We start from the raw sequence: 24,819 nt of genomic DNA, 5'->3' as shown, positions 1-24,819 counted from the left end.
AACTCCAAAGATGCTTCCGTGCGGGCCAAGCAGTGTGCGAGAGTGTCTGGTCCTATCTCGCTCCCTCAGGCTCGCCTTAACAGCGAGCACTTTGGCCGGCCGCCGGCAGGCAGGTGGCTCTGCGGGGCAGCTGCTGAGGGGCAGAGGCCATCACCTGTCGGCCGGGTTCGTGTGCGTGCGGCAAGCCCCGCTCCGCAGCCCCAGAGCCATTCCCCCGACGCCTGCCCGCGGGCCACCGCCTTTGAAGTGCAGCCCCCGCCCGAGGGGACGGGCCCTGTCGGGGCGGTCGCTCGGGAGCGCCGGCCGGAGCAGGGCTGACGAGGGGACACCGGGGCGACGGGGGGAGGGCGGACGGAGGCGTCGCCCGGGCCGGCCCGGAGCCGGGTCTCTCTGTTTCCCCGTAAATAAAGCGTCGGGCCGTGGGCGGCCGTATAAATGCGGCTGCGGCGGGGCCGGCTCGCCCTGCCCCAGGCCGGGGAGCGGGCGCCGGCAGAGCCGTCGGAGCCGCGGTTCAGGACGCGGACAGCGCTGCGGGGCCGCGGGCGCGGCGGGGCCTGCAGGGGGGGCCGCGCTCGCCGCCCGCCGGCTCAGGCAGGGCCATGGCCGCGGGCGGGAGGGCGAGCGAGCCGCTGGCCGAGCTCAGCCACTACGTGGTGGCGCGGCCCATCTACAGCGAGCCCGGCTTCCAGGAGGAGAACGAGCGGCGGCCGCCGCTGCCGCCCACTCTCCGCGAGCGGGCGCAGGCGGCCTGCAGGTGGGTCCGAGCGGCGGGAGGGAGCCGGGGGGCGCCGCAGGGCGCGCCGTCCCGGAGCCCGCAAACTCCACCCGCCGAGGGATGAAGTGCCCCACACGCCGGACTGCGAGCAGACACATCCCTGCTCCCTGCGTATCGCCGCTGCCCACGGCGTGCTTCTTCAGGGAGCGCGCTTGACACCAGTACGTGCCCCGTCCCTGTCTGGAAGACAGGGCTGTGACAGTCACTGCCCCTTAAATTTAAATATGCATCAGCTCAGCTCTCTGTCACTTCGGGGTTCTTGGGGCGTTCCAATTGCAGCTCCGTGGGGTGTGTTCATCACTTGTTTTCTCGCAGATGTTCAAGGAAAAGGGCCTTTCAGATTGCCAAGTCCTTTCTGCCCATCCTGGAGTGGCTGCCCAACTACCGGGTGAAAGAGTGGCTGATCAGCGACATCATCTCGGGGCTGAGCACCGGCCTCGTTGCCACCCTGCAAGGTAAAGCCAGGCACGCCCGCGCTCCGCTCCCCAGGACGTCCCTATAAGGGAGCCGGCTGAACACCGGGACGTTATGCAGATGGAATTACAAATCTGAGGCTTGTTATTTAATACTAGATATTAGGTATTATTTTGCAATAAATAATTTATGGTTTTAATGTATTCCTTTTTCTTTCCTTGGCTAGAAGATTTAAATTTCCTGTGATGTGCTATAAAGATGCATTTAACTTTTCTTCCAGGCGTTTTACCCAAAAAGTATTTATTTTGATATTTAAAATTTTAATTACATAGTGATAAATCAGATAGGTTGTGTGGTCTTATTTCTCTTTCTTGGTTGCCTAAGCCTATAGTTCTTCTGCAACTGCCTACAAAAATCTAGTTATTCCCTTAAAATAGTGCAACCTTGATATCTACTCCTCTTTAAAATTAATCTCATAACGTTGTTCAGGTCTCTGCAGAAGACAACCCTCAAGGAGGTGGTGATGTATTCACATTTTTTTAAAAATTAAACTTGATGGATATTTAAAGTACATGGCTTGCAATATTAAGTTTTCCTTACTTCCTTATTCCATTTATTAGTAAAGCTTTCAGTAGATGAACAAATATGAAAGGGTCAGAAATAAGCAGAAATTAGTTCAAATAAGCTACTTAAGGAAGACTCAGAGAGCAGAACCATCCTGCCTGAGGAAGCAGTCTGAGACAAGACTGACTATAACCCTGATACATCTAGTAATTTTAACCTCAGTAGAGTTCTTACACTATTTTCACAGTTTTTTCGGGACTGCAGCAGGCAAAACTAGCTGTGTCAACCCCACATTTTCCCCCAGTGGAAATTGTTTGCAGAAGGGGACAAAGATTTACATTGGGAACAAAGAAAGCAGTTTACGCATTCCCGATTAGACACAAGTACTCTCTCCGGTCTGTTCCCTTGGAGCATGCTAGGAAGGCGGAGACTGGCACAAAAAAAGCATTACAAATTTGTGCCCCAGGCAGGAGGTGACCTGAGAAATAAAGTGATTCTTTCCCAAAGAAGAGTGTCATAGCTGGAAGATCTTTGCTGAAGGTAGTGGCACAGTTACATGATCCTGTACCTTTTTAAAATGAACTGGGCTAGACAGACCTTTCATATTACTTATAACAGCTATTGTGCTCATACTATAACCTCCTTAATTTTTTTCAGTGGCCTGATTTTATCTTAATTAGAATCCATTTGTAAAACAAATTTTTTAAATATACTGTCTAGTCTCCCACCTGTGCATTAAAAAAAAAAAAAAAAGAAAATGGAAAAAACCCAAATTAATGTAAATCTACACCTAACTGTAATTTCAAAAAATCTGAAATTTTAGAACATTCATTACGGGAAAAATTGGCCAAAATATTTGCAAAAGAAGAGGCTTCTGGGATCTTGAGGTCCCTGAAGTCCCTAATTCCCAGCAACTATGTGTGTTGCTTGCAGTCCTTCAATCAGTCACAGTAGTATGACCAGCACTTCAGTTGTTTGAACTCTGAGAGGTTTTGGAGAATATTTGAAGGAGAACTCTGGCTAACTAGGATATGATTTTGAAGGCAATTTTTTTGTTGCTTGCTGGATTTGACAGCTTGCACAGGTATGCAAAGGAAGAAGAACCAAGATTCTCAAATTTGTGTGACTTACTATTGGTAGATTAGATTTTAAACTGCTGCTGGGAAAAGAAGTAGCCCTATTTTCACAAGAGCTGAAGATACTGAAGCATGTTTGTTGTGCAGTAACTCGGAGTCCTGTGCTTGAAATGTCTGTCTGAAACTAGAACCTTCACATATCCTCCTTTTCTCTCAAGAAGCACACACTCTTGCAACAATGTTATCCACTTAGATTTCCTATCTCAGCCTGTGTATTGGGCTACCTGTGCAAACATAGGAACATCTTTCAGTACTTACTCATTCAGCCACCAGCATGGGATATACAGTCATTTACAGTCTTTGATACTCACTCACATGTGTGCCTGCAACTGACTTACAGACAAAGCATTCTAAATTGCATCTGGACCACAGCAGTAAATCGTTCTGAAAGTCTATTCTAGACGGGATAGTAGATAGCTGAGAGATTTTAAATGTGATATTTTGATGATCTATCATTTCAGGTTTGGCATATGCTTTGCTGGTTGCAGTCCCTGTTGGATATGGTCTCTATTCTGCTTTTTTCCCCATCCTGACATACTTTTTCCTGGGAACATCAAGGCACATCTCAGTTGGTAACTGCATGTATTCAAGTTACAGTGAATTATCTATTACAGTGTTAATCCTTACTTTAGACATTCATATTTTATACAATATAACTACTTTCTGAAACAAATTGTCTATGGCGAATATTAATATTGGATCTCGGGAAATTAAGGCTTATTTCTTCTTTATACAGGCAACTGTGCATAATAGCTAACTTCAGGTATGCCAGTGCTTTTTGCTTGCATTTGTGCTGAAGTTCAAATCTTGTAATTTCTTGCATAGAGTGTAGCCAAAGACAAGATCATACTGCCTCAGTAGGCAGTATGAATGACAAACATTTTGTCTATCAGCTAAAGCTCAAGATGGCTAAAACAGAGCTCCTTAAAGTCTTCTCTACAAGCCTTATTTGCTGCATCCTTTTTTCATTACTGTGGACAGTATCTTCTTGCCTGTCGTGGAGACCCAGAACTTGTGTATCCACTCCAGCCTCACTCTAGGTCCTCACATCAAGGCTATTGGTAAACCTTGTTGATTCTTCCTGAATACTTTCTTTAAAATATGAGGTTTGTTTCCTGTCAGTTCTCGCATTTAAAATTCTTGTTACAGCTTGGTCACTGAAGTTCCTTTTTCTTCATTCTAACAAAATCTAGTCTTTCCTTGATCATATCTACCAAGAACACATTGTTTTCCCCTCCCAGAGCTTTGGCATGATACTACATTTTTTCATCAACTTTCTTCTCTGCTGCATCAAAGGCTCTGTATGTTTTCTCAACTTTGTTAGCCTCTTCCTACTCTACCAAGCAACTCACATTTGCTATCCAGATCTGATTTGTTATGTCAACTTATGGTGCCATTCCTACTTTCTAGATTATCAAACACTCATTTTTTATGCTTTTCCCAATGCTCTTATTCTTGAAGTGTCCTTTAAGGTATCTGTAAAATTAACTTAACCTTCTCTAAGACATTTTGTGACATTTTTCTTTTCTGCATAATTTTAGTAAATAACTGCAACAAATATGATTACTTTTAGATTGTGTTTTACTGACACAATGATCACTTTCTCTGTATCTTGCCCAAAGTATAGTTTCAGTCATCTTTAGCTAATGTAATAGCAGAATACTGCCAAAATATATGCTCCTACCCATTGGATCATGTTCCTGCCACAGCTGTGGTGTTGGGAAACCTGATCATGTGGCATGCTGGATCAGCTGCAAACTAACCATGACAAAGAGACCCAAAAAACCAACCAACCAAAAAAACACAAGCAAACAAAGAAACCCTAAAACTTAAAGAAATAAACATTGCTTTCACCTGGATTGGTGATCTGTGTTGTCTGGTTGTGATGCTGATGCAAGGGAGATGGTTGGAGCGTGTTGAACATGTTGCCCCTTTTGACCTTGGTACAGCCTTAAATTGGCTCAAGCAAAGCATGAAACTGCACTTGTATGTGTATGTACAACATAAGTTATTTAAAGAAGGTGCAGTGTTTTTGTCTCATGTATGCAGTGCCTGTGGCTCTTGGCCCCCTAATACTACCAATGTACCCCAATTACAATATTACATGGCTTTTCTGACCTAGAGTTTCTTGTCTAGTCTGATAAATGCTTTTTTTTCAATGTGTGTTAAACTTTAGTGTGTTCTGTTTTTCATTACAGGTCCATTCCCAGTAGTCAGTTTGATGGTGGGATCTGTTGTATTAAGCATGGCCCCTGATGAGAATTTTCTCATAGAAGGCAGTAATGCTACAGGAACTAATGTCACAGGGGTACTGATAGACACCGAATCCAGAGATGCACAGAGAGTGCTGATTGCAAGTACTCTCACATTCCTGGTTGGAATTTTACAGGTAAAATAGTTGACTTGAAGACACAAGGTTGACACTGCTTTAATGTTAATGGCAGAAAAATACCTACTAGAGCAATCAGACATTTTCCTGTAGTAAAACACAAAGATGAAGGAAAGTTATCACAAACTTTTAGGAGCTTCATATCCTGTGTAGAGTCTCTGCCAGCATGACTGGGAGCAGAATAGCCCTGTGATTGCAGACCAGAAGACATGAAACTGAGTACTAATGATGCATAGCCTGGAGCTTCTTTTCACACTTTCACACATTTCTTCAGGTCTCCTTTTTTTCCTTGGATGGACAATACTAAGCTACACTAGGCTGAAATGGGGGAAATAAGACTTGCATCAACAAAGAGAGAAAACAAAGCATAAGAAATCTCCAAATAGAAGTGAACCTTTTTTTTATTTAACAAGCTGATAGTCTTCATGATTTTTCCAGGTTATATTTGGAGTTCTCCAGATTGGTTTCATTGTGAGGTACCTTGCAGATCCATTAGTTGGGGGATTCACAACTGCAGCTGCTTTTCAAGTGCTTGTGTCACAACTGAAAATAGTTCTGAATGTTTCAACTAAAAATTATAATGGTGTCCTTTCCATAATATATGTAAGTATGCCCTTCTAATCTGTTTTGGTATTATGACAGATATTTTTATATAATTGCTTATCTTCTGCTTCCATTTCACACAGGGATGGTCCATATATATATGGTGGTAAGTATAGGGCATTCCTTTAGTTCTCACTTTCATTAAGATCTGCAGCTGTTCATTTATAGCTGTGGGGCTCTAAATAGCTGCCTTTGGGGTTCCCCAGTCAGAAAGCCTAACTGCCATCTTCATGTCTTTTTCAGACAGAGCACTTCTTCACATGAAGTTTAAATGCCAAGCAAACCAGTTTTTCACTTCTAGAGACTACAGTTTGTCCCATCCCTTGCTTTCTCACTTATTGTGAAGGACATTTGATCATTTATTAACCCTGTCAGGTCATCTCCCAAACTTGGCCAGTCCCAAGGCTCTTAAACCAGCAGGTCATTCTGGTAAAGGGCATCATTCTCCATCTCACACTGTAGCCATGAATTCCTAAAGGATACAGATTCCCACCCTTTGGCCAGATACCTGTTGGTTAGCAAATGTGAGGCTGACTGTTACAACTCCATTTGTTGATTTGATAGAAAATGCTCAAATGAGAAATGTTTTGGCTGTGTTATAGAAATACTGAATTCCTAGAGGTCTTGTATTACAGAATAGTATCCTTTCCCAGGAAAATTATTCAGTTGTGTCACTGACTTCATCAGGAAACTGTCCAGGTTCACAGTATTTTAGATGTTCCATAGCAGTTCATATTAGAATAACAGATTTCTAAAAGAGGCTGTTCTAGGGAAAAAAAAGCATTTGGAGATTTTGCATGCCAGTTCTGGCAACCAGACTAAGAAAAATACAGCAGACATCTAGATTAACAATAATAGGATGAATATAACTATAAACAGCAAAGAAAAAATAAAAAAGAGTTCTGGAGGACTATTTGTGCAGGTAAAAAATCTATTATCTTATGGGCCTCTTCAGAACTAATGAAAACTCTTTCCCTCAGAACAAGGTAAGTTAGATGAGACAAAGTACTTACTGTATAGTAGACCTTACAGCAGACCTGGCAGAATAATGGATTTGTTAATCCAGCATTTTTTTCCATCTGTTTTTTTATTGAATGAATGGTATTTAGTATAATACACTTTTTGAAAGGACTACATGGTTCTTCCAGCCCCAGCAAGGCTGAGTGGGATACTGACATTTTAGGTTAAAGTTCAAAGCTTCTGTGTTCTTGCAGGTGAGTCAGGTCAATGTCTTTGCAGGTGCATGTAGAGCAAAGAAATTGTTATTTCTGGTCTGCTCAACCATGATTTGCGGTGTCTGCTTCAGCAAGTTTTGGACTTGCTTCAGTAGTGTTGTTTATCAAACTGCAACACCAAGCATCCAACCAACATTAGCGGAATCCACAACCAAAGTTAGGAAGTTACTGTTCCCTTGTGAAGTGAAGCAGTGCAAGAGGTGCTCAGCCAGTCTTATGGGATCTGTGGTAAATGCTAGAATCGGCAAGAAATGGCTTCAGTCAACCAAGGGAAGGTGTCTGATTCAGTGTTTCAGGAAGCCTTCTTTAGTTTAGAAAACATAGCTGATTAAGCACTTAGATGTTGTATTTCCAAACCAAAGTCTGTTCAGAAGGGTGGGAGTGGTGGTGCTGCTGCAAACCTCCTCTTATGTTTAAACCAAAAGCTCATTACTGGGGGAGCTAACGAGGATGCAAGAAGTCTGTTTCTAGCCCCTTCTCTACCAGATCGTTCTGCTACAGCTACTTCACTATGCATGGGATAATTACATTTTCTTGGAGACAGGAGGCAAGTGAGAACTACCCTGATGCTCAGGAGGAGAACAGAGGAGTATTCGTGACTTTTTTGTAATCATATCTTCATGTTTTCTTTGTACAATAACTTGTAATAAACAGTATGACCAAGCAAGGGCAGAGGAAGGGTAAAGAAGGGAGCTGCCTATTGCAACCCGGTTGTGAGTGCTCCAGTCTAGAGCTGAACTCTGCTGGGAGGGTTAATCTACTGTGGATTGAGGTTTTCTGCTGCTTTTCTGAAGTGCAGGATTCTCCACAGCCTGGTAGGACCTGTATGTTCACACTCATTCTCTGTTTGTCAGCAGTGGAAATAAGATCCATGTAAGGCACAGACCACATGAACTGGGCATGAATTGAACCAGAGCTTTGCCCATGGGTCTGCTCGCTCTCTTTAGAAAAATGAGGCTCTCCCTTGTTATTTGCCAAAGTGAAGATGTTCCAGATCTTCCCTTCCTTGCTCTGATACAGGCAGAGGTAAAACACAGGTAGAGAGTTAGCTCTTTTTACTTAGTGTTAATTCACTAAAAATTGGGAAGCAGAAGCCCCGTATGTGGACAATTCTTGCAGTTATGCTTTTTCCATTAAATTCACTATTAAATCCACTTACTGATGGCATCTTGACAATACATTTTCCTCAGGCTTCTCTAGGCTTGAATGAAGTTACTTGGCCTTCTCCAAAACCCTATGCATCTGGATCATCTCATGAGTATTTGCACATCCTTCAAGTGGACATGAACATGTTTTATGTTGTCATTTTTATTTTTCAGACTCTTGTTGAAACATTTGAAAAAATTGGGACCACCAACATAGCAGATCTTATTGCTGGACTCCTCACCATTTTTATCTGCATGGTAGTTAAAGAAATAAATGATCGGTTCAAACACAAGATACCTATACCTATACCAATAGAAGTTATTGTGGTAAGCGAAGGGACATAACAACAGCTGAAAACAGATTAAATGGATAGGTCTAGCTACAGGAAGACAGGAACTCTTTTTAAGTCTTAAAACTGTTGTTTTATTCTATTACAGACAATAGTAGCCACTGGCATTTCATATGCTGCCGACTTGGAAAAAAAATACAATGCAGGCATTGTTAAGAGCATTCCAAGAGGGTGAGTGTCTTTGTTTTGTGGGAAAAAGGTATTATTTTAATTGGCAAAAAATGACTGTAGTAAGAGAAAATGCATAAAAGAAACATTGAGAGCTGTAATCTGAGTTTAGAACACAGATCTGGAGATTTTCTGAGTTTTACTTCTGGCTCTATCAATTATGCCACCTAAATGTGTTGCCTAGCTTTCCTTCATCTGTAAAATGGAATGTCTATCTAATTCATGAATGTCTGTCTAATTAATGAAGTCCATCTGAAAATTAATTGCTTCCAGCTCATGAAGTGACTATAGGACTATGGAAAATTGTTTTAAAAAATAAGAGTTTTTAATAAAGAAACTGCATAGATTTAATTTCTGTAATCCTGAGTTATCCCACTGTGGTTCATAATCATGCTGCTACTGCTATCCCAATCAACTTTGTCACTTCCATACTCATAGGAGCAAGGATGTTGAGGATTACACTGGTAGAGACTTCCACTTGAAAGATTCAGAGCACTTCACAGTAGTAACCTTCACATTCCATTTAGTATTCAGCTTAATTAATTAAAATTTGTAGAAACACAGTAGGGGATAAAATGCTTCTGAGATCTTACTGAAGAAGTATTTTAACAATAGTATGAAGTGTCATTAACATATTTATGTAATTCATAATACTATTCAATACATTCTTTATTCAATACTTCAAAAAATGTAGTTTTTCACTTTGCTATCATAAGGCCAAATCTCAGTCGTGCTGAGAACAATGGGAACTTTGTTGCTGACTAATAGCATCAGGATTTGGGCTGGGGTGAGCTAGATAAGCGTGTTCTGTATGTCAACGGGCTGTTTCCACCTTTTTATTAACTTGAAACATTACACTTCATATTATAAGCAACCCGTATGCCTCTGCCTCAAACTCCTTGACAGTTCTGGTAAGAATAGAATTCAAAGTTGGTAACACAAATATATTTTCTAAATGCTAGATTTTTGCCTCCTGAGCCTCCAAATGTCAGCCTGTTTTCCCAGATGATTGCAGCCTCCTTTTCCATTGCTATTGTTGCTTATGCTATTGCCGTGTCTGTGGGGAAGGTGTATGCAACCAAGTATGACTATGCTATTGATGGAAACCAGGTATGTATAACCAAAATAGTTTATAAACACAGTGAATGTAAAACATGCTGATTTACATAGCCAAATGAAAGAAACACCATTCACACACATTTTTCAGACAAGCACTGAAGTCTGACAAGAGAAATTCTTTCAACTCTTAAAAAAAATATTTGAAATGATCACACAGAGATGAGCCAGATCCAGCTTCAGTATGGGCTTTTCATACTATTTCATTCCTTCTGTATTGGTTTAGTGACTGCAAGGGCATATTTTGAGGAGGTTATTTTAGCTCTGAAAGGGCTGAGCACTGTATAGGGGAATTTTCTGGTGATGCCAAGTTGACATGGCCTAGCAACCTACTTTCCATTTCCACTTGTAAGGCAATTTGAGGTGGGTCGCTTAGGCAGATGAAGGCAATGTCAAGCTAAGAAGTTGCTCTGGACAGCTTTATTTAGCTTTAGTCTTCATGCAGGATTTGAATCAGCTGAACTTTACATTTAATAAATTATTATACTTCTCAGCATGACACCAGTTACATCAATATAACTATACTTGTAACCTAATAGATCAGTCCTGCAGCTTCACAAAAGTTAGTGCCTACAAGTATGTGAATGTGCTGGAGTAGCTCTGTGCACTAAATGGCTGAACTGCTTTAAACATTGGTTTCTAGGGGCACAGAGCTAGAATGTGACATGAGCTGTGCATCACAAGCTCTTACAGGATTCCTCCATTTGTTCAATGTCTTCACCAGGGGTTATGTTGCTTGCCCATGGTGTAGAATTAAAATCTCAGAAACCTTCCTCATCCTGCATCTACGCTAATTTTTAATTTATCCTTTGAGCATATTAGAAAATGCCCTCAGTACAAAAAAATAGTAAGATGAGTACGTTGTTTACTGAGTCCTTTATTTTAGTAGTAATGGATTACATGAAGTTTGACTTTAGAAACACTGTTTTGCAGTATATAAGAAAATTATGCTTCTGTTTGTCAGTTTACAATCCTGGTAACACTTGGTCTTAAAGTTGACTAAAAATGCACCAACTTTCAGTTTAATAAATCTCAAAGAATAATACATAATCCTAGAAGTGCTGTTTATGCTGTTCTGTTGTTGAATATGTTGTTCTGCCAGCAGTGGTGTGCTTCAAAGATACTGATTAAATATTGTAGTAGAAGAATTAGTTTATAAAAGCAGAGTGCCTTCCTTTCAGTACTATGTTATGAATTTTACATGTAGCAAAGGTTAAATGTAGCCCAGGATGATGGGCAAATAGTTCAGTTGACCTGGACGAGTTAAAATAACATCATAAAAGCAGGTAGTAAAATAATTTTGAAGGACAGGTTGATACTGTTATCTACCAGTGTCTATATTGTCTTCATAGATCCAGATCATTAACGCCTTAGAACACTGGGAGTTATACCTCTAATATTTTCTCACTGGTCACAGTGGTTACATGGGAATAGGCATTAATCATTTCGTTCTGTTCCTGCTCTTGTGGTTGGAGCTAAATGAAAATTTACAGGAAATGAAATTTTGTACAAAATAAGGGAGACAGCCAAAATCAAAGCAGAGGAATGGCCCAGATCCCAGGACATAAAGCTACCAGGGTCCTTGTCACTTGAGCAGAAAAACCAGCATCAATAGGTGCTGCCATCTGTGATCCTGGGGCAAATCTATGAGAATGCTGCCTGAGACTCAGCATGAGTTCATTGGGATGCTTAGAGTGAAAAACTTCTGACTAAGCAAACTAGAAGTTTTTAGTGAAATTGTGTTTTATTGCAAAGTTCCTTAATACTTCTACTAATAATAGAGTGCTTTGCATTAGTTAAAGGCTTGTCTAAATTCAGACTATTGTACTGATCAAAATAATTTGCTTAGCTTATGATACTTGGGAGTTAAATTTATTCTAGTACCCCCTTCTTGATGCAATTATTCTAGTTTAATTCTTAGAAATGTTAGGTTTGGTAACACTGGTGGAAGTAAGCTTTAAACACCTTTGTACTCAGACAAGTATGTCCACTTCAGGGGGAGTATACCAACTTCTTTGTGTTGGTTTCCAAACAGAGCTGCACTGGCACAAGAGGCATTTGTATAAACATTTAACTGCTATTACTAATTCATACTCTTCTTAATATTATTGTGCTACCTACTTTATCAACTACTGCAGAAGCAACTGTCTTTCTCCATTGAAAAACTATCTTCAGGCATCTTTATTTACAGCGTTATCCAATTATCTTACAGGAATTTATTGCCTTTGGGTTCAGCAACATTTTTTCAGGTGCCTTTTCTTGTTTTGTTGCCACTACTGCTCTTTCACGGACTGCAGTCCAAGAAAGTACTGGTGGAAAGACTCAGGTAATGACCTCTTCTTACTGTGCAGGGGTAAATTTAATTTTGTGTAATGCATAGATTTCACAGTGAGATGAAAATAGTCCTAAAATGATTGCGTTGCTGGCCCATGGAAAGCCACGTTAGCAGCTCAGCTCTAGTAGTGAATCATTTCTGTACCTCTGCCAGAAGGGGGCAATCGAGTTTTACATAGCGTGAGTTACCTTAGGGGTGGGAAATCTTTTAACTCTATTTCCCCAGAATTTCATTTCCAATTAAAGGACTGAGTTTATCACAGTAGGATGTGGGAAGAAATCTCTCCCAACTGGCTATGATATCTTTAAGCTCCCATGTGCTGGCCTGAGCAGCTCTGCCATTTGCCATTCACCATCAGCCATGGAACATCTTTGTCATGTTGAGTAAACTACTTTGTTCTACCAAACTATAGCTGTGCAGTTCTTTACAATGAAAAACTACAAGTTATCCAGCAGCTCCTTTTCCAGCTTACACACAGACTGCTCCATTCATCTGTCTTTGTAACATAACCCCTCAGGAGCTACTACCTTGCGTTTGTTTAACTTCCTGCTTAATTGAATTCCCTTTGTGTTAGCTGAAGTGCATAATGGTTGCCCACATATGCCTAAACACAATGACACTTTGGCAGGTCTCCCTGTTCCTAAAGAAATGTAATGTGCAACTGTTTGTAATTTTTTCTTTGTAATCCTAGAAACAGATGATAGAATCATAGTAAGTTCATTTCCTATAAACTCTGTTCTTTGCAGGTTGCTGGTCTAATTTCTGCTGGGATCGTTTTGATTTCTATTGTTGCCCTGGGGAAATTGCTAGAGCCCTTACAAAAGGTACTGTACTCTCCTGCAGCACAGCCACATCAGATCCAAATGCTCAGCTATGATGGGCAACATTAATATCCCTCTTTAAACTGTGGTATCTGATTCCAGACAGGGCTGTGGTTTGTAGTGTGTCATGTTGAGCACTATCTTAATATGTATCTTTGCTTCTGAATACCACTTTTTCATTATTTTTCTTCGCAGTCCGTGTTAGCAGCTGTAGTCATAGCTAACTTGAAAGGGATGTTCATGCAAGTGTTTGATGTTCCCCGTCTATGGAGACAAAATAAAGTGGATGCTGTAAGTAACCTATTTTTTTTTCCTCCTGAATGTTTTTGTCCAGTTTTGGGGTTTTTTACCTTTTAATGCCATCAAGTTTCTCTTCACTACCACATAAGTAGGATTTTGAAGTCTTAACATCAGAAATCATTTATGTGTATCCTCAAAATGCAAATGCCATGAGGTCAGTAAAAAATTCCAGATTTATAGGTCAGTAATCTGCTAATCTTCTTTATTCCCTAAACACTGCAGTAAGGGTGCCAGTCAGGGTATTTGTGTGCAGTGATAAATCCTTCATAGCCATTTCCATAGTATACAGCAATCTTAGTGTTGATATGGCTTGAAAAGCAGATGGCCTGCTGCCACGTTTACCATTCTGATTTTATCTTTTGCACTGTTAAATGAGTGCAAAAGTGCACATTTAATTCATGTACATATATTTTTGTTGTTACCACATGAACATCCCATTTGTCTGAATAATCTCAGTTAGTCTTCAGAAAAAATGGTTTTCTGTTGTGGTAAGACTAATCCAAGCAAGGATGTGGATTCATTTGGCATGCTAAGGGATGTATGAAGAGACTTTTCTTATGAACCACTATAACCATATCTCAGGATATTTGCTCACATCTCCCACTGTGTATTCTGTGGAACAGACCTTCACTGTAGCTCTTAGGGCAGGAAAAGATTGCATGGAAGACAATATTCCCATTACTGTGCTTAGGTTTTACAGTTAGTGTAATTGGGCAGTACCTGTCTTAGATCTCAGATATTTTAGTCAGTCATTTTCTGATTTATAGACAGAAGATCCCACTGACTTCAGTAAGAAGTGCAAGCACTCAGCTTTTAAAAAAAATGAGTCTACTGCATGGGCAGTGATGTAGGAAAGAACTGAGGAGTGCACTTCAACTGTTCTGCCTGAATATTCAGTGGAGATCTTAGAGAAGTGCCATCAACCTGCTAATATGAAATACCTCTCTTTGCAACAGTTCTTTCTGATTCTTAAATGTCATTGAGGAGCCCCCTTCCTTCCATATATGTCTGCATGGGGGGCATCTTACAGTATTTTACATCTTGGTAAAATAAAATTCTTTCCTATTTTAAGAAAGATTAACAAAGATTGCCCTCATCAGAAATAAGTAAATGCAATGTTTAACTATATCTCATTTAATTTCACCAAAGGAATCAGATCCTTAAAAAATATTGTTATGTTGAAAACCCCCCTTCTTTCCTAAAAAGCTAACTGTGCCTAACTATGCCTAATAAGATAATGATGGATGAAAGCATCTTGGAGGAAGAAGACTTTTGTCTTGGACAAAAGTCAAGACAGGGGATTGGAAGTCAGGGGATTGCTAGTGTGCTACAATCAGTTCCAAAGCTAAAATATGCTTCTCATATTATCTGGTCTAGTGTTTCTTTGGTGTGACCAGAAGTTATATGTTAAAATTAAAATACTTTACATTTGTTATTTCTTCTCCAGATGATCTGGGTTTTTACATGTATAGCATCCATCATTCTGGGACTTGATTTGGGATTACTTGCTGGCCTTTTGTTTGGATTGCTGACAGTTGTGCTGAGAGTTCAGTTGTAAGTAATACACTATCAGAAATAATTCTTAGTTTTATATTATGAAAAAGGAAGATAATATGCTGAAATGCAAGATGATTTGTGGCAGAATATCTGCTTGGGTTTACAAAAATTTTGAAATGAAAAAAATCTGTTTCTTTTAGAATAAGACACTCTCTGTGTGCTATCATTTAATTACACTGATAACAGAGAAGCTGCATTATTTGATCAGTATTTTATATCATGTCAGCTCCTCTGGTGGTACTTAGCCATGTTTTATATGCACCCACATAGCTGAGTTCTGAAAAGGGACAGGAACATTCTAGATCAAATATAAACAGATGTATGGCTGTTGTAGTGAATTGATCATTATAGTAACTCTCAGCAGGTAATATTACTACAGTATGTTGCACATGCCAATAACTCTTTCATTTATTGCTTATACAAGTCTGATTGTATGGTTGTAAAAGAAGAGCAAGAAAAAGCATAAGAATAAGAAGAAAAATTTGTGCTTCTGGCTGATTTGTTGCTGCTTAAAGAATATATGGGAGTGGAATGGTGAGAAAAGGTGGATTTGGAAACATTTTTCAGTCATCTCGTTATTTTTCATTGACCTTTTTTCTGAAAATACAACATAACCTCTTCAGCTTGGAGTTCAGAGAGTATAGTAACTAGCATTACCAAGGTATAGTTGCACTGTCAGCAAATGCATAAAAATAAAGACTTGTAAAAATTGTTACACAATAGTAGTTTATTAAAAAATTAAATTTGAAGAGCCTCAAAAAAGCATTCCCAAATTCAACTCAGATAATGTTACCAAAATATAAAGGGGAGATGAGGCCTTACAAACTTCAAAACTATTTGCTTTGGCTGTTAAATATATATCTGGAGACTGCAAAATATTTTGGTTTTGTTATTGACTAAAATAAAAATTTAAAAGGTTGGACAAAAAGATTTACATAATCTGAAAATAATGTAAATGAATTTCAGTTGATTTGAAATGAAAAAAAGCCATCAAATTTTTTTTGGGTGTAAAAAAATTGGTTTTCTAAATTTCAAGCAAACTAATCTGCTTTCAAAATATTCTTCTGGTTTGGGAAACCAATTGAACAAGTTGTTCACTCAGCTCTTAAATCAAAATGGTGCATTAAGTAGGCTGAGGCCAAAGTACCTTGTTTTTATAAAGGCCTGTTCACTACAGTGACGCAAAATAGCTTTTGCAAGTCTGTTACTTTGGCATTAGAAAGCAAACTGCAGGAGTGAAAGACACTTTGTATGCAGCAATCCCTTCAATTCTGTGAGTGCCCATGTATGACATTTGCCTTCACTGTCTTTATTTCTGTTAGTCCTTCTTGGGGAGGCTTTGGAAACATTCCTGGCACAGACATCTACAAGAAGGTCAAGGACTACAAAAATGTGAGTCATGGCTGAATTGTTTTCCTTGAGTCTGCACGTCAGTGTAAGAAAAGGTTGTGCCTTGCATATTGTATATAACTTGAATTTGGAAGTGGGGTCTTCAAAAATAACAAATTTCAGCACCCTCTTCATCCAGATGGTTGGTCCATCTTGCATGCTGGGGCTGTAAGCTTCTAAAAACAGAATTCCCTCAATCATCAACAAATCTATGATTTTTTTTTTATTAGATATGTATTTGAAATAGTTAAGCTGCTTCTTATTGTCAAAATATGGCTGTTGCTTTTTAACCTTATATTCTTTGGCAACAGGTTATAGAACCAGAAGGTGTGAAGATTCTCAAGTTTTCAAGTCCAATTTTTTATGCTAACATTGATGGACTGAAAAGCAGCCTCAAATCCACTGTAAGTGATAAGTTATGGGTTTGGAAGATTCTTTACTATCCTTGAGATATCCTCAGAATTATATCTGAGTTAAGTGAAATAATTTTGGTCTGTTTTCTGTAGGTGGGATTTGATGCAGTCAAGGTATATAATAAAAGACTCAAAGCACTGAGGAAAATACAAAAGCTAATCAAGAAGGGAAAATTAAAAGCTACTAAGGTAGGCCTTTTTAAACTTATTTATGTCTATTTTTTCTCAAAGGATTACTGTTGGAGCTTTTTAGTTAAGGTTTAATTATTAATTACTCTGTACTCATCTTTAAAATAGAGATGAAAAGTGTGACTTACTACATGGTAATACAGTTTATAAGTAGCATACAGAATTTATAATACAACTTAATTTACAGTTTAAATCACCTAGACCATAACTTAGAGTTTCTAACTACCTGGACCCCCTGCAGATCAGATGAGATCTTAATACATGGTTTAATGTAACAATATAACAATCATAATCTAGACTTAAAAATTACATGAAAGAAGTTGAGTCACTAATACTCAGAGAAAACAAAAGATGGTGCAGGCATCCCTAGCCCATGGCAGTGTCTCACTGTCAGCAGCAGTTTTGGTCCAAATTTCCCACACAGGACTTGCCATAGACAGTGCTCTGTGCACTGTTACACCTTCCTTTTCTCTGATGGGGTCACCAACTACACCTGATTGCCCATGTGCCTGGGACCTTCAAGGCCAGCAAGGAAGGGAAAGATCAGCCTGGTGCCCAGGAACCTTGAAACTGGTAGGGAAAGAAGAAATCGGTTTGGTTTGTCTAATTGGTTCACAGGACCTTCAGGGCCTGGGAATGAGGGAAAAGGGAACAAATACACGACTTGCTCAGCCATAGAGAATGGCTTCTTGCCTTATAAAATGGCATCAGTTATGCTAACCACAGTACCAGGATTGGGAGCAGAGGATACTTGTCAATTCCTTCAACAGAAGGTACCACAGGGTGGTATTTTCTGTAACTCCCAAACTTTCCCCATGATTAAATTCTATATTCCATATATTATCTGTGCATTAGAATGGCATCATCAGTGAGCCTGGTATTAATAATGAAGCTTTTGAGACTGATGAGGAGCCTGAAGACAACCAGGATTTTCAAGTTCCCACCAAAGAAGTAGAGATCCAGGTGGACTGGAATTCAGAACTCCCAGTCAAAGTAAACATTCCCAAGGTGCCCATCCACAGTCTCATTCTTGATTTTGGAGCAGTAACCTTCTTGGATATTGTAGCTGTGAGATCAATAAAAACGGTAAGGGTGTTTTTTTCTGATGTCCTATGAAAACGAAACTGGGCAGTAGTATGTAAATCAAGAGCTGTTAGCTGTAGTTAATTTCTGAGTTTTTTAAAAAGTATGTTGTTGAAAAATACCATGAAAATATAAATGTGAAAAATACCAGCAAGAAGTAGAATATTGGTGGTGTGTGTATTTTAAGTGGGAAAAAATGCATTAAAAGAACAATATGAAGGTTGCATAGTCAAGTACGCAAAATAATTAACTGCAAAATGTGGTCCCCCTATATGAAATATAGTTATATTCTAGTTATATATATAATATTCTTGAATATATAATATTCTAGTTATATATTTTCTTTCCACATGCCTCCTGCTTTAATCTGGGCACAGGATGATGCTTATTCAACACAGAGGTAGTAAAACTTTCATCTTACCATCCCAGTTCAGTTTTTAGCCACAAGATTTATTTATTCATTCCTTCATTTATTCATTAATTTTAATTATGAAGGAAGAATGAGTCATTTATTTACAGTATTTTCTATGGCTAGTATCAAGTGCTTCATCAACATTCATTAACTAATCTTCAAACTCACAGTGCATAATAAGGAGATTATATTTCTTCCTAGGAAGAAGGAAATAAGGTGTAAAGATTAAGGCCAAGTATTTCCATTATTTTTGGTGCCCAGTTACAAGTGTGTAGGACCAGATTGTTCAGTCTTCATTTTTTTCTGATATTTTGTACATTCAGATTAATGCTTTCACTAACTTAATTTGCAGTTGGGACTACTTAGCCTATCTATAAAACCAGATCTTTACCATGACTCAAGTTCATCAATTAACAGAAATAGAATTAATAATCACCTCTGAAAACTAATCTAAGAGACTTGTCTGCCACCAGGGAGCCAGGGGTTGATTCTAGTTTCCTGCCTTTTAACTAAGTGAAACACAAGAGCAGTGTGTGCCTTTCATCAGCCTCCTGCCTAGATACATGGGAATATGGGGTTCATTGACACGACTCTCTCCATATGTAGCTTTTTCATCCAAGGGCAGGTCCATCTGGTGCACTGCATGAGGGGAAAAATCTGTGCAAAAAATCTGCATGTGCCAGTGAATGAGTGTATCATATCACACATACATGAGGGAAATAAAACATGCACAGGCCCATGTGGTCTCACTTGGAGAGATGATTATTTGAATTTTGAGAACAGAATGACAATCTTAATTGGCAGCGATGCTTCTGCATTTAAAATGAGTAGTTCCACTAATGTAATTGAAGATAACCTTCACTTCAGCAACCAGGTACATAACTAGTGGATCTTTAAGTATAGCAAAGTATAGCAGTACCTTAATTATGATGAATAAACAAAATATACTATGTGGAATGAAGACAATCAGAAAAAAATGAAGTGTATGTGCCTATACAGTACACAGCTGTACAGACATATATGTATTTTCTCCTTACAGACTTTATTTATTGATGTCCTTGTTGCAAACTTTTTTTTTAGATAATTAAAGAGTTTGAGAGAATTGATGTGAGAGTATACTTTGCTTCATATCAAGGTAAATATCCAAGTATTCCTACTTTCATTCATGCAAAAAATAAAACGAAGGTGAGAAGGGATCTCTAGATGTGTCTGTAGTAGCATCCACACTAATAAATATGTGAACTGTAACACTGATAAGCATTGTTGGCTCCACTGGGACACAAAAAATGGTGGGGTGCAAAGGAAATATGGAAAGTAAAAGTCAAGACTAAACTATAATGATGGATTCATTTGGTTGTCCACTTAATTTCTGACAGTTTCAACCATGTTTTTTAACATTTATTTCTTAAATTACTTCATATTGTATAAACCTGTTCTGGCATTCTTTTATTCAGACAACCTTATATCTCAGCTGGAACGGGGTGCCTTCTTTGATGACACTGTCAGAAAAGACATATTTTTCTTGACTGTCCATGATGCTGTGCTCTACATACGGAATCAAATGACATACAGTGACAACCAGGATCCCATATTTGAGAAGGTAAGGATATCCAGCAGTACATTTCCCTTCCTTACATCATCTAGCACTCATTCCTGAAGTTTCTGTGGCACATTTGAAAACTAGACCTATAACTGTAGTACAAAAAAAGTGGGAGTATAGTAAATTGGATAGCTTCCGTAGTACATGAGTATTTTTGTAGATCAAAGGAAGGGTCTGTCAGGTCCAGGAGCTTGTTAGTGAAAAGAGCATGAGAAACATCACATATGGAACACACTTCATCCTAAGACATTTTCTAATTTTTGACTACTGGCATCTTAAGAACCTCATCAGCTGGAGGTTGCATTTGGAACATTATATCTAATTGTTACAGATGGAGTTTTCTTCAGTGTGTCTGTAATGCTTCTTTTAGAACCTGTAACACTATGCTGTGGAGATGGGTTCTCTAATTTTAGATTATATGACAAGTATTTCCTGCTTGGTTTAGGCCTGCTGGACTTCTGGATTGTTAGCTGCAAGGAATAATCATTCCCTGCTCCCATTCCCAACACTCCATAGACTTCTGATCAAAGCTATAATCTCACACTACTTGGCATGGATGTCTACGGAAGCTGTTCCACACTAGTGTTAATTCCTGCTGCCCTTCTCTGTGCGTTTTGTCATTGTATTCTGTGTCTTTTTTTTCAGATAACCAGAAAACTCAGTAGCATTTAAAGATTTGCTATGCTCTGTAGCATTTAAAAGGTCCTCATTAGGAAAATGGTCCTATAATGTCCTCCTTTCTTTTCACCACAATTCCTTTCCTAGCAATCACCGTTATAGTATTATGAATAAGTAGCAATTAAAATTAATATTACTGATAATTAACTAGGATAGGACTCTTTTATAACTTCTTCTTACTAATTTTTATGGTAGACATCAACATTTTCATACACCAATTTAAAGATAGATTTTATTATTTTTACAAAGTCATAACTAGTCATGTGAGCAGAGACAGGCTCAAAGGCTCTGCAATTTATAAGTTCTTCTCAGCTGAAGTAAATCATAATATTTGTCAAGGAACAGTAAACAACAGACTCTTCTAAGTTGTGGATGTTATTTTAAGGTACTTTAGAGTAAAAAAATGAATTTTAACTATATAGACAACATGTAACTCATCATGTTTCTTAATTTCTTTCTACCAAGATTTCACTCATGCAGGAGTCTAAGGAACCCATAGAGTTCACAGAAGCCAGCCAGCCTGATGATGAACTTGATGTTCAGGAAGAGGTATGCACTTTAGAACTGAATGTGTCTATCCCTCTGCCTGTAGCCTTCAGTCATGCTGTGGGAGTATGGCCCTCAACAGGTACCTTCTCCATAAATACATACCCTCTCTGGGTACTGAATGTCAGTGCTAAGTGGAGGAAGTCACATTTTTCTTGAGATGGTAGTAGATTATATCTGCTTAAGTATCTCCTCATCTCTCTTGCTTTAGGATTACTTTTGCCTTATACAGGCTAAACACAAGCTGGGTGCCTAAAAGAAGACTTTGTAAGGCTTGAGGCACCAGAGTCCAAAATGATGATCAACCTTTCATTCCTCCTTTTAGCACAGCAGACAGCTTCTTGCACAATCTGCACAGTTTACAGAAGATACTTTCTTTGTACTTTCACTGAGTTTTTTAGTTTACACAAACATGTAATTTTCCCAGATGGTGTATACTGAGAACTAACCACGGCCTGTTTCTCTCCACCTTTCAAAACCCATTTCTCTAGGCTATGCGCCGCCTTGCTTCCTGAAGGACTGCTGGTACCGTCCTGCCTGTGAGTGCACAGCAATACCCACACACCAGTACTATCCATACCAGCATTTTCTGCTATGAAACCAATCTTTGCACTTGAAGGAAACCCTGATTGTTTGTCTGAATGATACAGATCTCTATAGCTCTCCAAATTTTAGCTAGCATTATCCCAGAAATACTCTGGACCTTGATTCTGCAAGCACTTTCTGCTATGATATATATTAATAAAAAAGAAAATCAGAAGACTATTGTGAAAGATGTACTCAGTTTTGGGACTAGTCAGGCAGAAGTTGCACTACACTTTTATCAGTGTGTACAGGATGAAAAGCTGCTCTGCGGTCTGCCCAGGAGAGTGGAAGAGACCAAAATCTTTGGATAGCAAGCCTTTTGTTCAATATTTCTATAAAGTCTAGTGAAAGGGCTGGAGTTCTTGCTGGCCAAGGCTTTGAATTCTAGAACATTAGTGTGAGAATATGTGCTGACAAGCCTTGAAAAATGTATCGTGATCATTTTTTTCAAGCAATTGCTTAAATTGCTGCAGGTAGTTAGATCACTGAAAGCGGTGACAGGTGAAACTGTCACATGAACAGGAAACAGCACTGAACTACAGTAATACTTCAAATAGGAAAAGTTTCTAAAGACCCTTGGATATGGGTTCATTAGTTCTGTATTAATCCCATTGTAGCAAGTCCTGCATTACTATTAATGGTTGTCCCTTAAATGAAGGACAGACAGAAGATTATTTTGGTTAGGTTACATAATCTTCATCAAGACACAGATCATGACATAAATTAAGGAAAACCTTAGTCCCTGGGTACGTAATGAAATCTGTGAAACAGGCTGATACTGAGTGTAAGCAAGAAAGTCAGAATGTGACCTAGTATTGACGTTTGTTGGTTTTTTTTTTAATGGAATATAGATGTATTTTTTGTTTAATGATGAATAGTTATATTTTTTATAGAGATTTTTTCTTTTAATAGTCTACATCAAACTGCTGCTGTTCTTTTACATATGAAAATTCATAATGCACAAGTGCAATAATTTACAAAATATTTGAGTAGCAAAACTTTAATCTTTAACTAATGTTCTTACTTTTCATGAAGAAGAAATGTATTTTGATGGAAAACGGACTGCTACCTTAATTTTTTTTATCATTACATTATCTTTTAAATGGGAAAAAACCCTGCATTGTGAGGAAACAGATAAAATCTGAAGTGTAAGAAATGTCCAGGTATAAAATGTGTTTAAGTTTAACAATGTGGAAAATTACCTTCAGTATATTTAATTCTTCTTACTTGATTACATCAGAGAAATTTTCTCACATTACACTGCACAGAGATTTCTGCTGCAGATATCAGTGGAAAAGCTAAACACTAAATAAATTATCCAAGTGAACTCTGTTAACATCAGTGAAAAAAAATCCTATAAACTTCGGCCAGTTGAACAGTATCTTACACAGTAGGTAACAGCACCAAACTAAAATCTCTATTCTCTCATTAAGGCACAGACTTCAGCCTTCACAACAGTGAAGTTTCTCAGTACAGACACTTGAACTTAGGTGATGTTGGTGCTCCAGTCCAAGCCAGCAAACAGCAGGATTGTATTCACAATGGACATGGGCCTTTTGTCTGTGGGGTGGGCATCTCCACCATGGGAGAATGGAGCAAGAGGCAAATGAGACCACCTGTTCAGATGGAACCATTAATTTCTATTGGCACTAATGCTTCAGCCCAGCCTGTGATTTGACAATTCATGCTTTTAACTCTACCTGTCCTCCTTCTGTCTCCTTGCCAGCCTCTCACAGGAGGTTGGCACTTCTACCCACCTTACTGGCCTGAAGTCCCCATCAGGCCATGGCCCCAACTCCTATTAACCTGACTACTGGAACATTTGCCAGTGCACAAGGCCAGTAACATGTTTTTAGAAGCTATACTGCTTCTCTGAAACAGATGTACATTTTAAGTAAAAAGTAAAATAATCTACCTAGTAAGTGAGCTTTCAGCTAATTGTTACGCAGGACGCAGTCTATGGAAAAGATGGTTAAAAAATGGTAGCAGTGACTTTTTTTTCAAGGCAACATCTGCACTGTGAAGTTTGAGTACAAATTCTTACTTAACAGAGATGTCATTACATTATTTTTTGAACTTTCTCTAGTTTCTTGTCTGTACAGTTATTTAAAAAGCAATTGAATACTCAACAGTCTTCCAGTTATTTTCCAAATATGACATCTGATCTGGGATTAATTATGATAAAATATGATAAAATGCACTTATTCTTGGCCTGTGTATTTCTTCCAGGCATGGTTGTTCTAAATTTAACAGGCACAAAATATTAAACTTTTTCTGAAAAACAGCATTTCTCTCAAAGCCTACAGTGGCATAGAAGAGTAAGAGGTACTATGCAGAATGCATTCAAATGCCTTTCTCATTGGTTATGTGCTTAATTTTCTATGTGTCCATCAAAATTAAGGATACCAAAATAATGGATTTTGCAATGAAGCTATAATTCTCTACAGTTTTGTACTAATTAAAGTATCTTTAAGTAGTGTAACTAGATGTGTTTCTTTTTCCAGCAGGATGAAGAAGTGGTATTTTTGTATGCATTTTGAGTATTACTGTTCTGTCTTTGCATGTCAGATATCAAATCTGGTGATACATTTTAAGTTTTTTTACACTTTTAAAAAGCTGCATTTGAAAAGTAACTGTACCCATCAACTAGAAAATAAAGTTGTGCATACTGAAAATGTGTTCCTTTTGTCTGTATGTTTGGGGGTTTCTTGTTTAGTTTTGGGTTTTTTAAGTCTTCTCTTTGAGAATTCCTATTATGGGGAGATAAAGCATATTATGAAGGGATCAGTGTCTGCGCTTCCCTTGGGTCTCTGTTTTGAGGATATACAAAGACAAAAAGGAAAACCTGTTCCCTATGCCTTGTGCAGATAAGACAAGAAACGTTAGACTTTAATGGTAGCATTTAAATGTTAAGGCTATAAAGATAATGAGAGACATTGTCTGTAGGAGCACAAGATCCCAATCCGGGAGGCTTTTAGTGATACAATCACCAATCTGAAGTGCATGGAGTAGAGTT

The 24,819-nt window shown here is 38.8% G+C and overlaps 1 protein-coding gene across 2 annotated transcripts; it reads left to right on the top strand.

The window, feature by feature from the left end:
- Window positions 1-599: 599 nt before the first annotated feature.
- On the top strand, window positions 600-24,462 carry SLC26A4 (solute carrier family 26 member 4). 2 transcript variants are annotated; one of them, XM_053944044.1, is made up of 20 exons: window positions 600-754; window positions 1,091-1,230; window positions 3,351-3,461; window positions 5,088-5,278; window positions 5,717-5,881; window positions 8,436-8,588; window positions 8,700-8,782; window positions 9,742-9,889; window positions 12,108-12,221; window positions 12,977-13,054; window positions 13,247-13,342; window positions 14,799-14,905; window positions 16,231-16,300; window positions 16,609-16,701; window positions 16,804-16,899; window positions 17,755-17,985; window positions 19,475-19,529; window positions 19,849-19,994; window positions 21,138-21,221; window positions 24,311-24,462. In XM_053944044.1, the coding sequence occupies exons 1-20, from the start codon at window positions 600-602 to the stop codon at window positions 24,341-24,343; spliced, it is 2,349 nt and encodes a 782-aa protein (XP_053800019.1). In that variant the 3' UTR covers window positions 24,344-24,462. The 2 variants fall into 2 exon arrangements, with proteins under 2 accessions (XP_053800019.1, XP_053800020.1); XM_053944045.1 differs by lacking the exon at window positions 24,311-24,462 and adding an exon at window positions 21,710-21,980.
- Window positions 24,463-24,819: the final 357 nt, after the last annotated feature.

This window comes from Vidua chalybeata, chromosome 5 (genome assembly GCF_026979565.1).
Source record: "Vidua chalybeata isolate OUT-0048 chromosome 5, bVidCha1 merged haplotype, whole genome shotgun sequence".
NCBI classification, from domain to species: Eukaryota; Metazoa; Chordata; class Aves; order Passeriformes; family Viduidae; genus Vidua; species Vidua chalybeata.
Note: the sequence above shows the minus strand (reverse complement) of the source record. Positions and strands in the feature narration are given on the sequence as shown.

What these genes read in the sequence shown, in the direction of transcription:
- SLC26A4 (XM_053944044.1), top strand. Translation starts at nt 600, where the DNA reads ATGGCCGCGGGCGGGAGGGCGAGCGAGCCGCTGGCCGAGCTCAGCCAC. An exon ending in GTGTCCTTTCCATAATATAT is followed by an intron (nt 5,882 to 8,435) that starts GTAAGTATGCCC and finishes TTTATTTTTCAG; the next exon opens with ACTCTTGTTGAAACATTTGA. An exon ending in AGGTCAAGGACTACAAAAAT is followed by an intron (nt 16,301 to 16,608) that starts GTGAGTCATGGC and finishes CTTTGGCAACAG; the next exon opens with GTTATAGAACCAGAAGGTGT.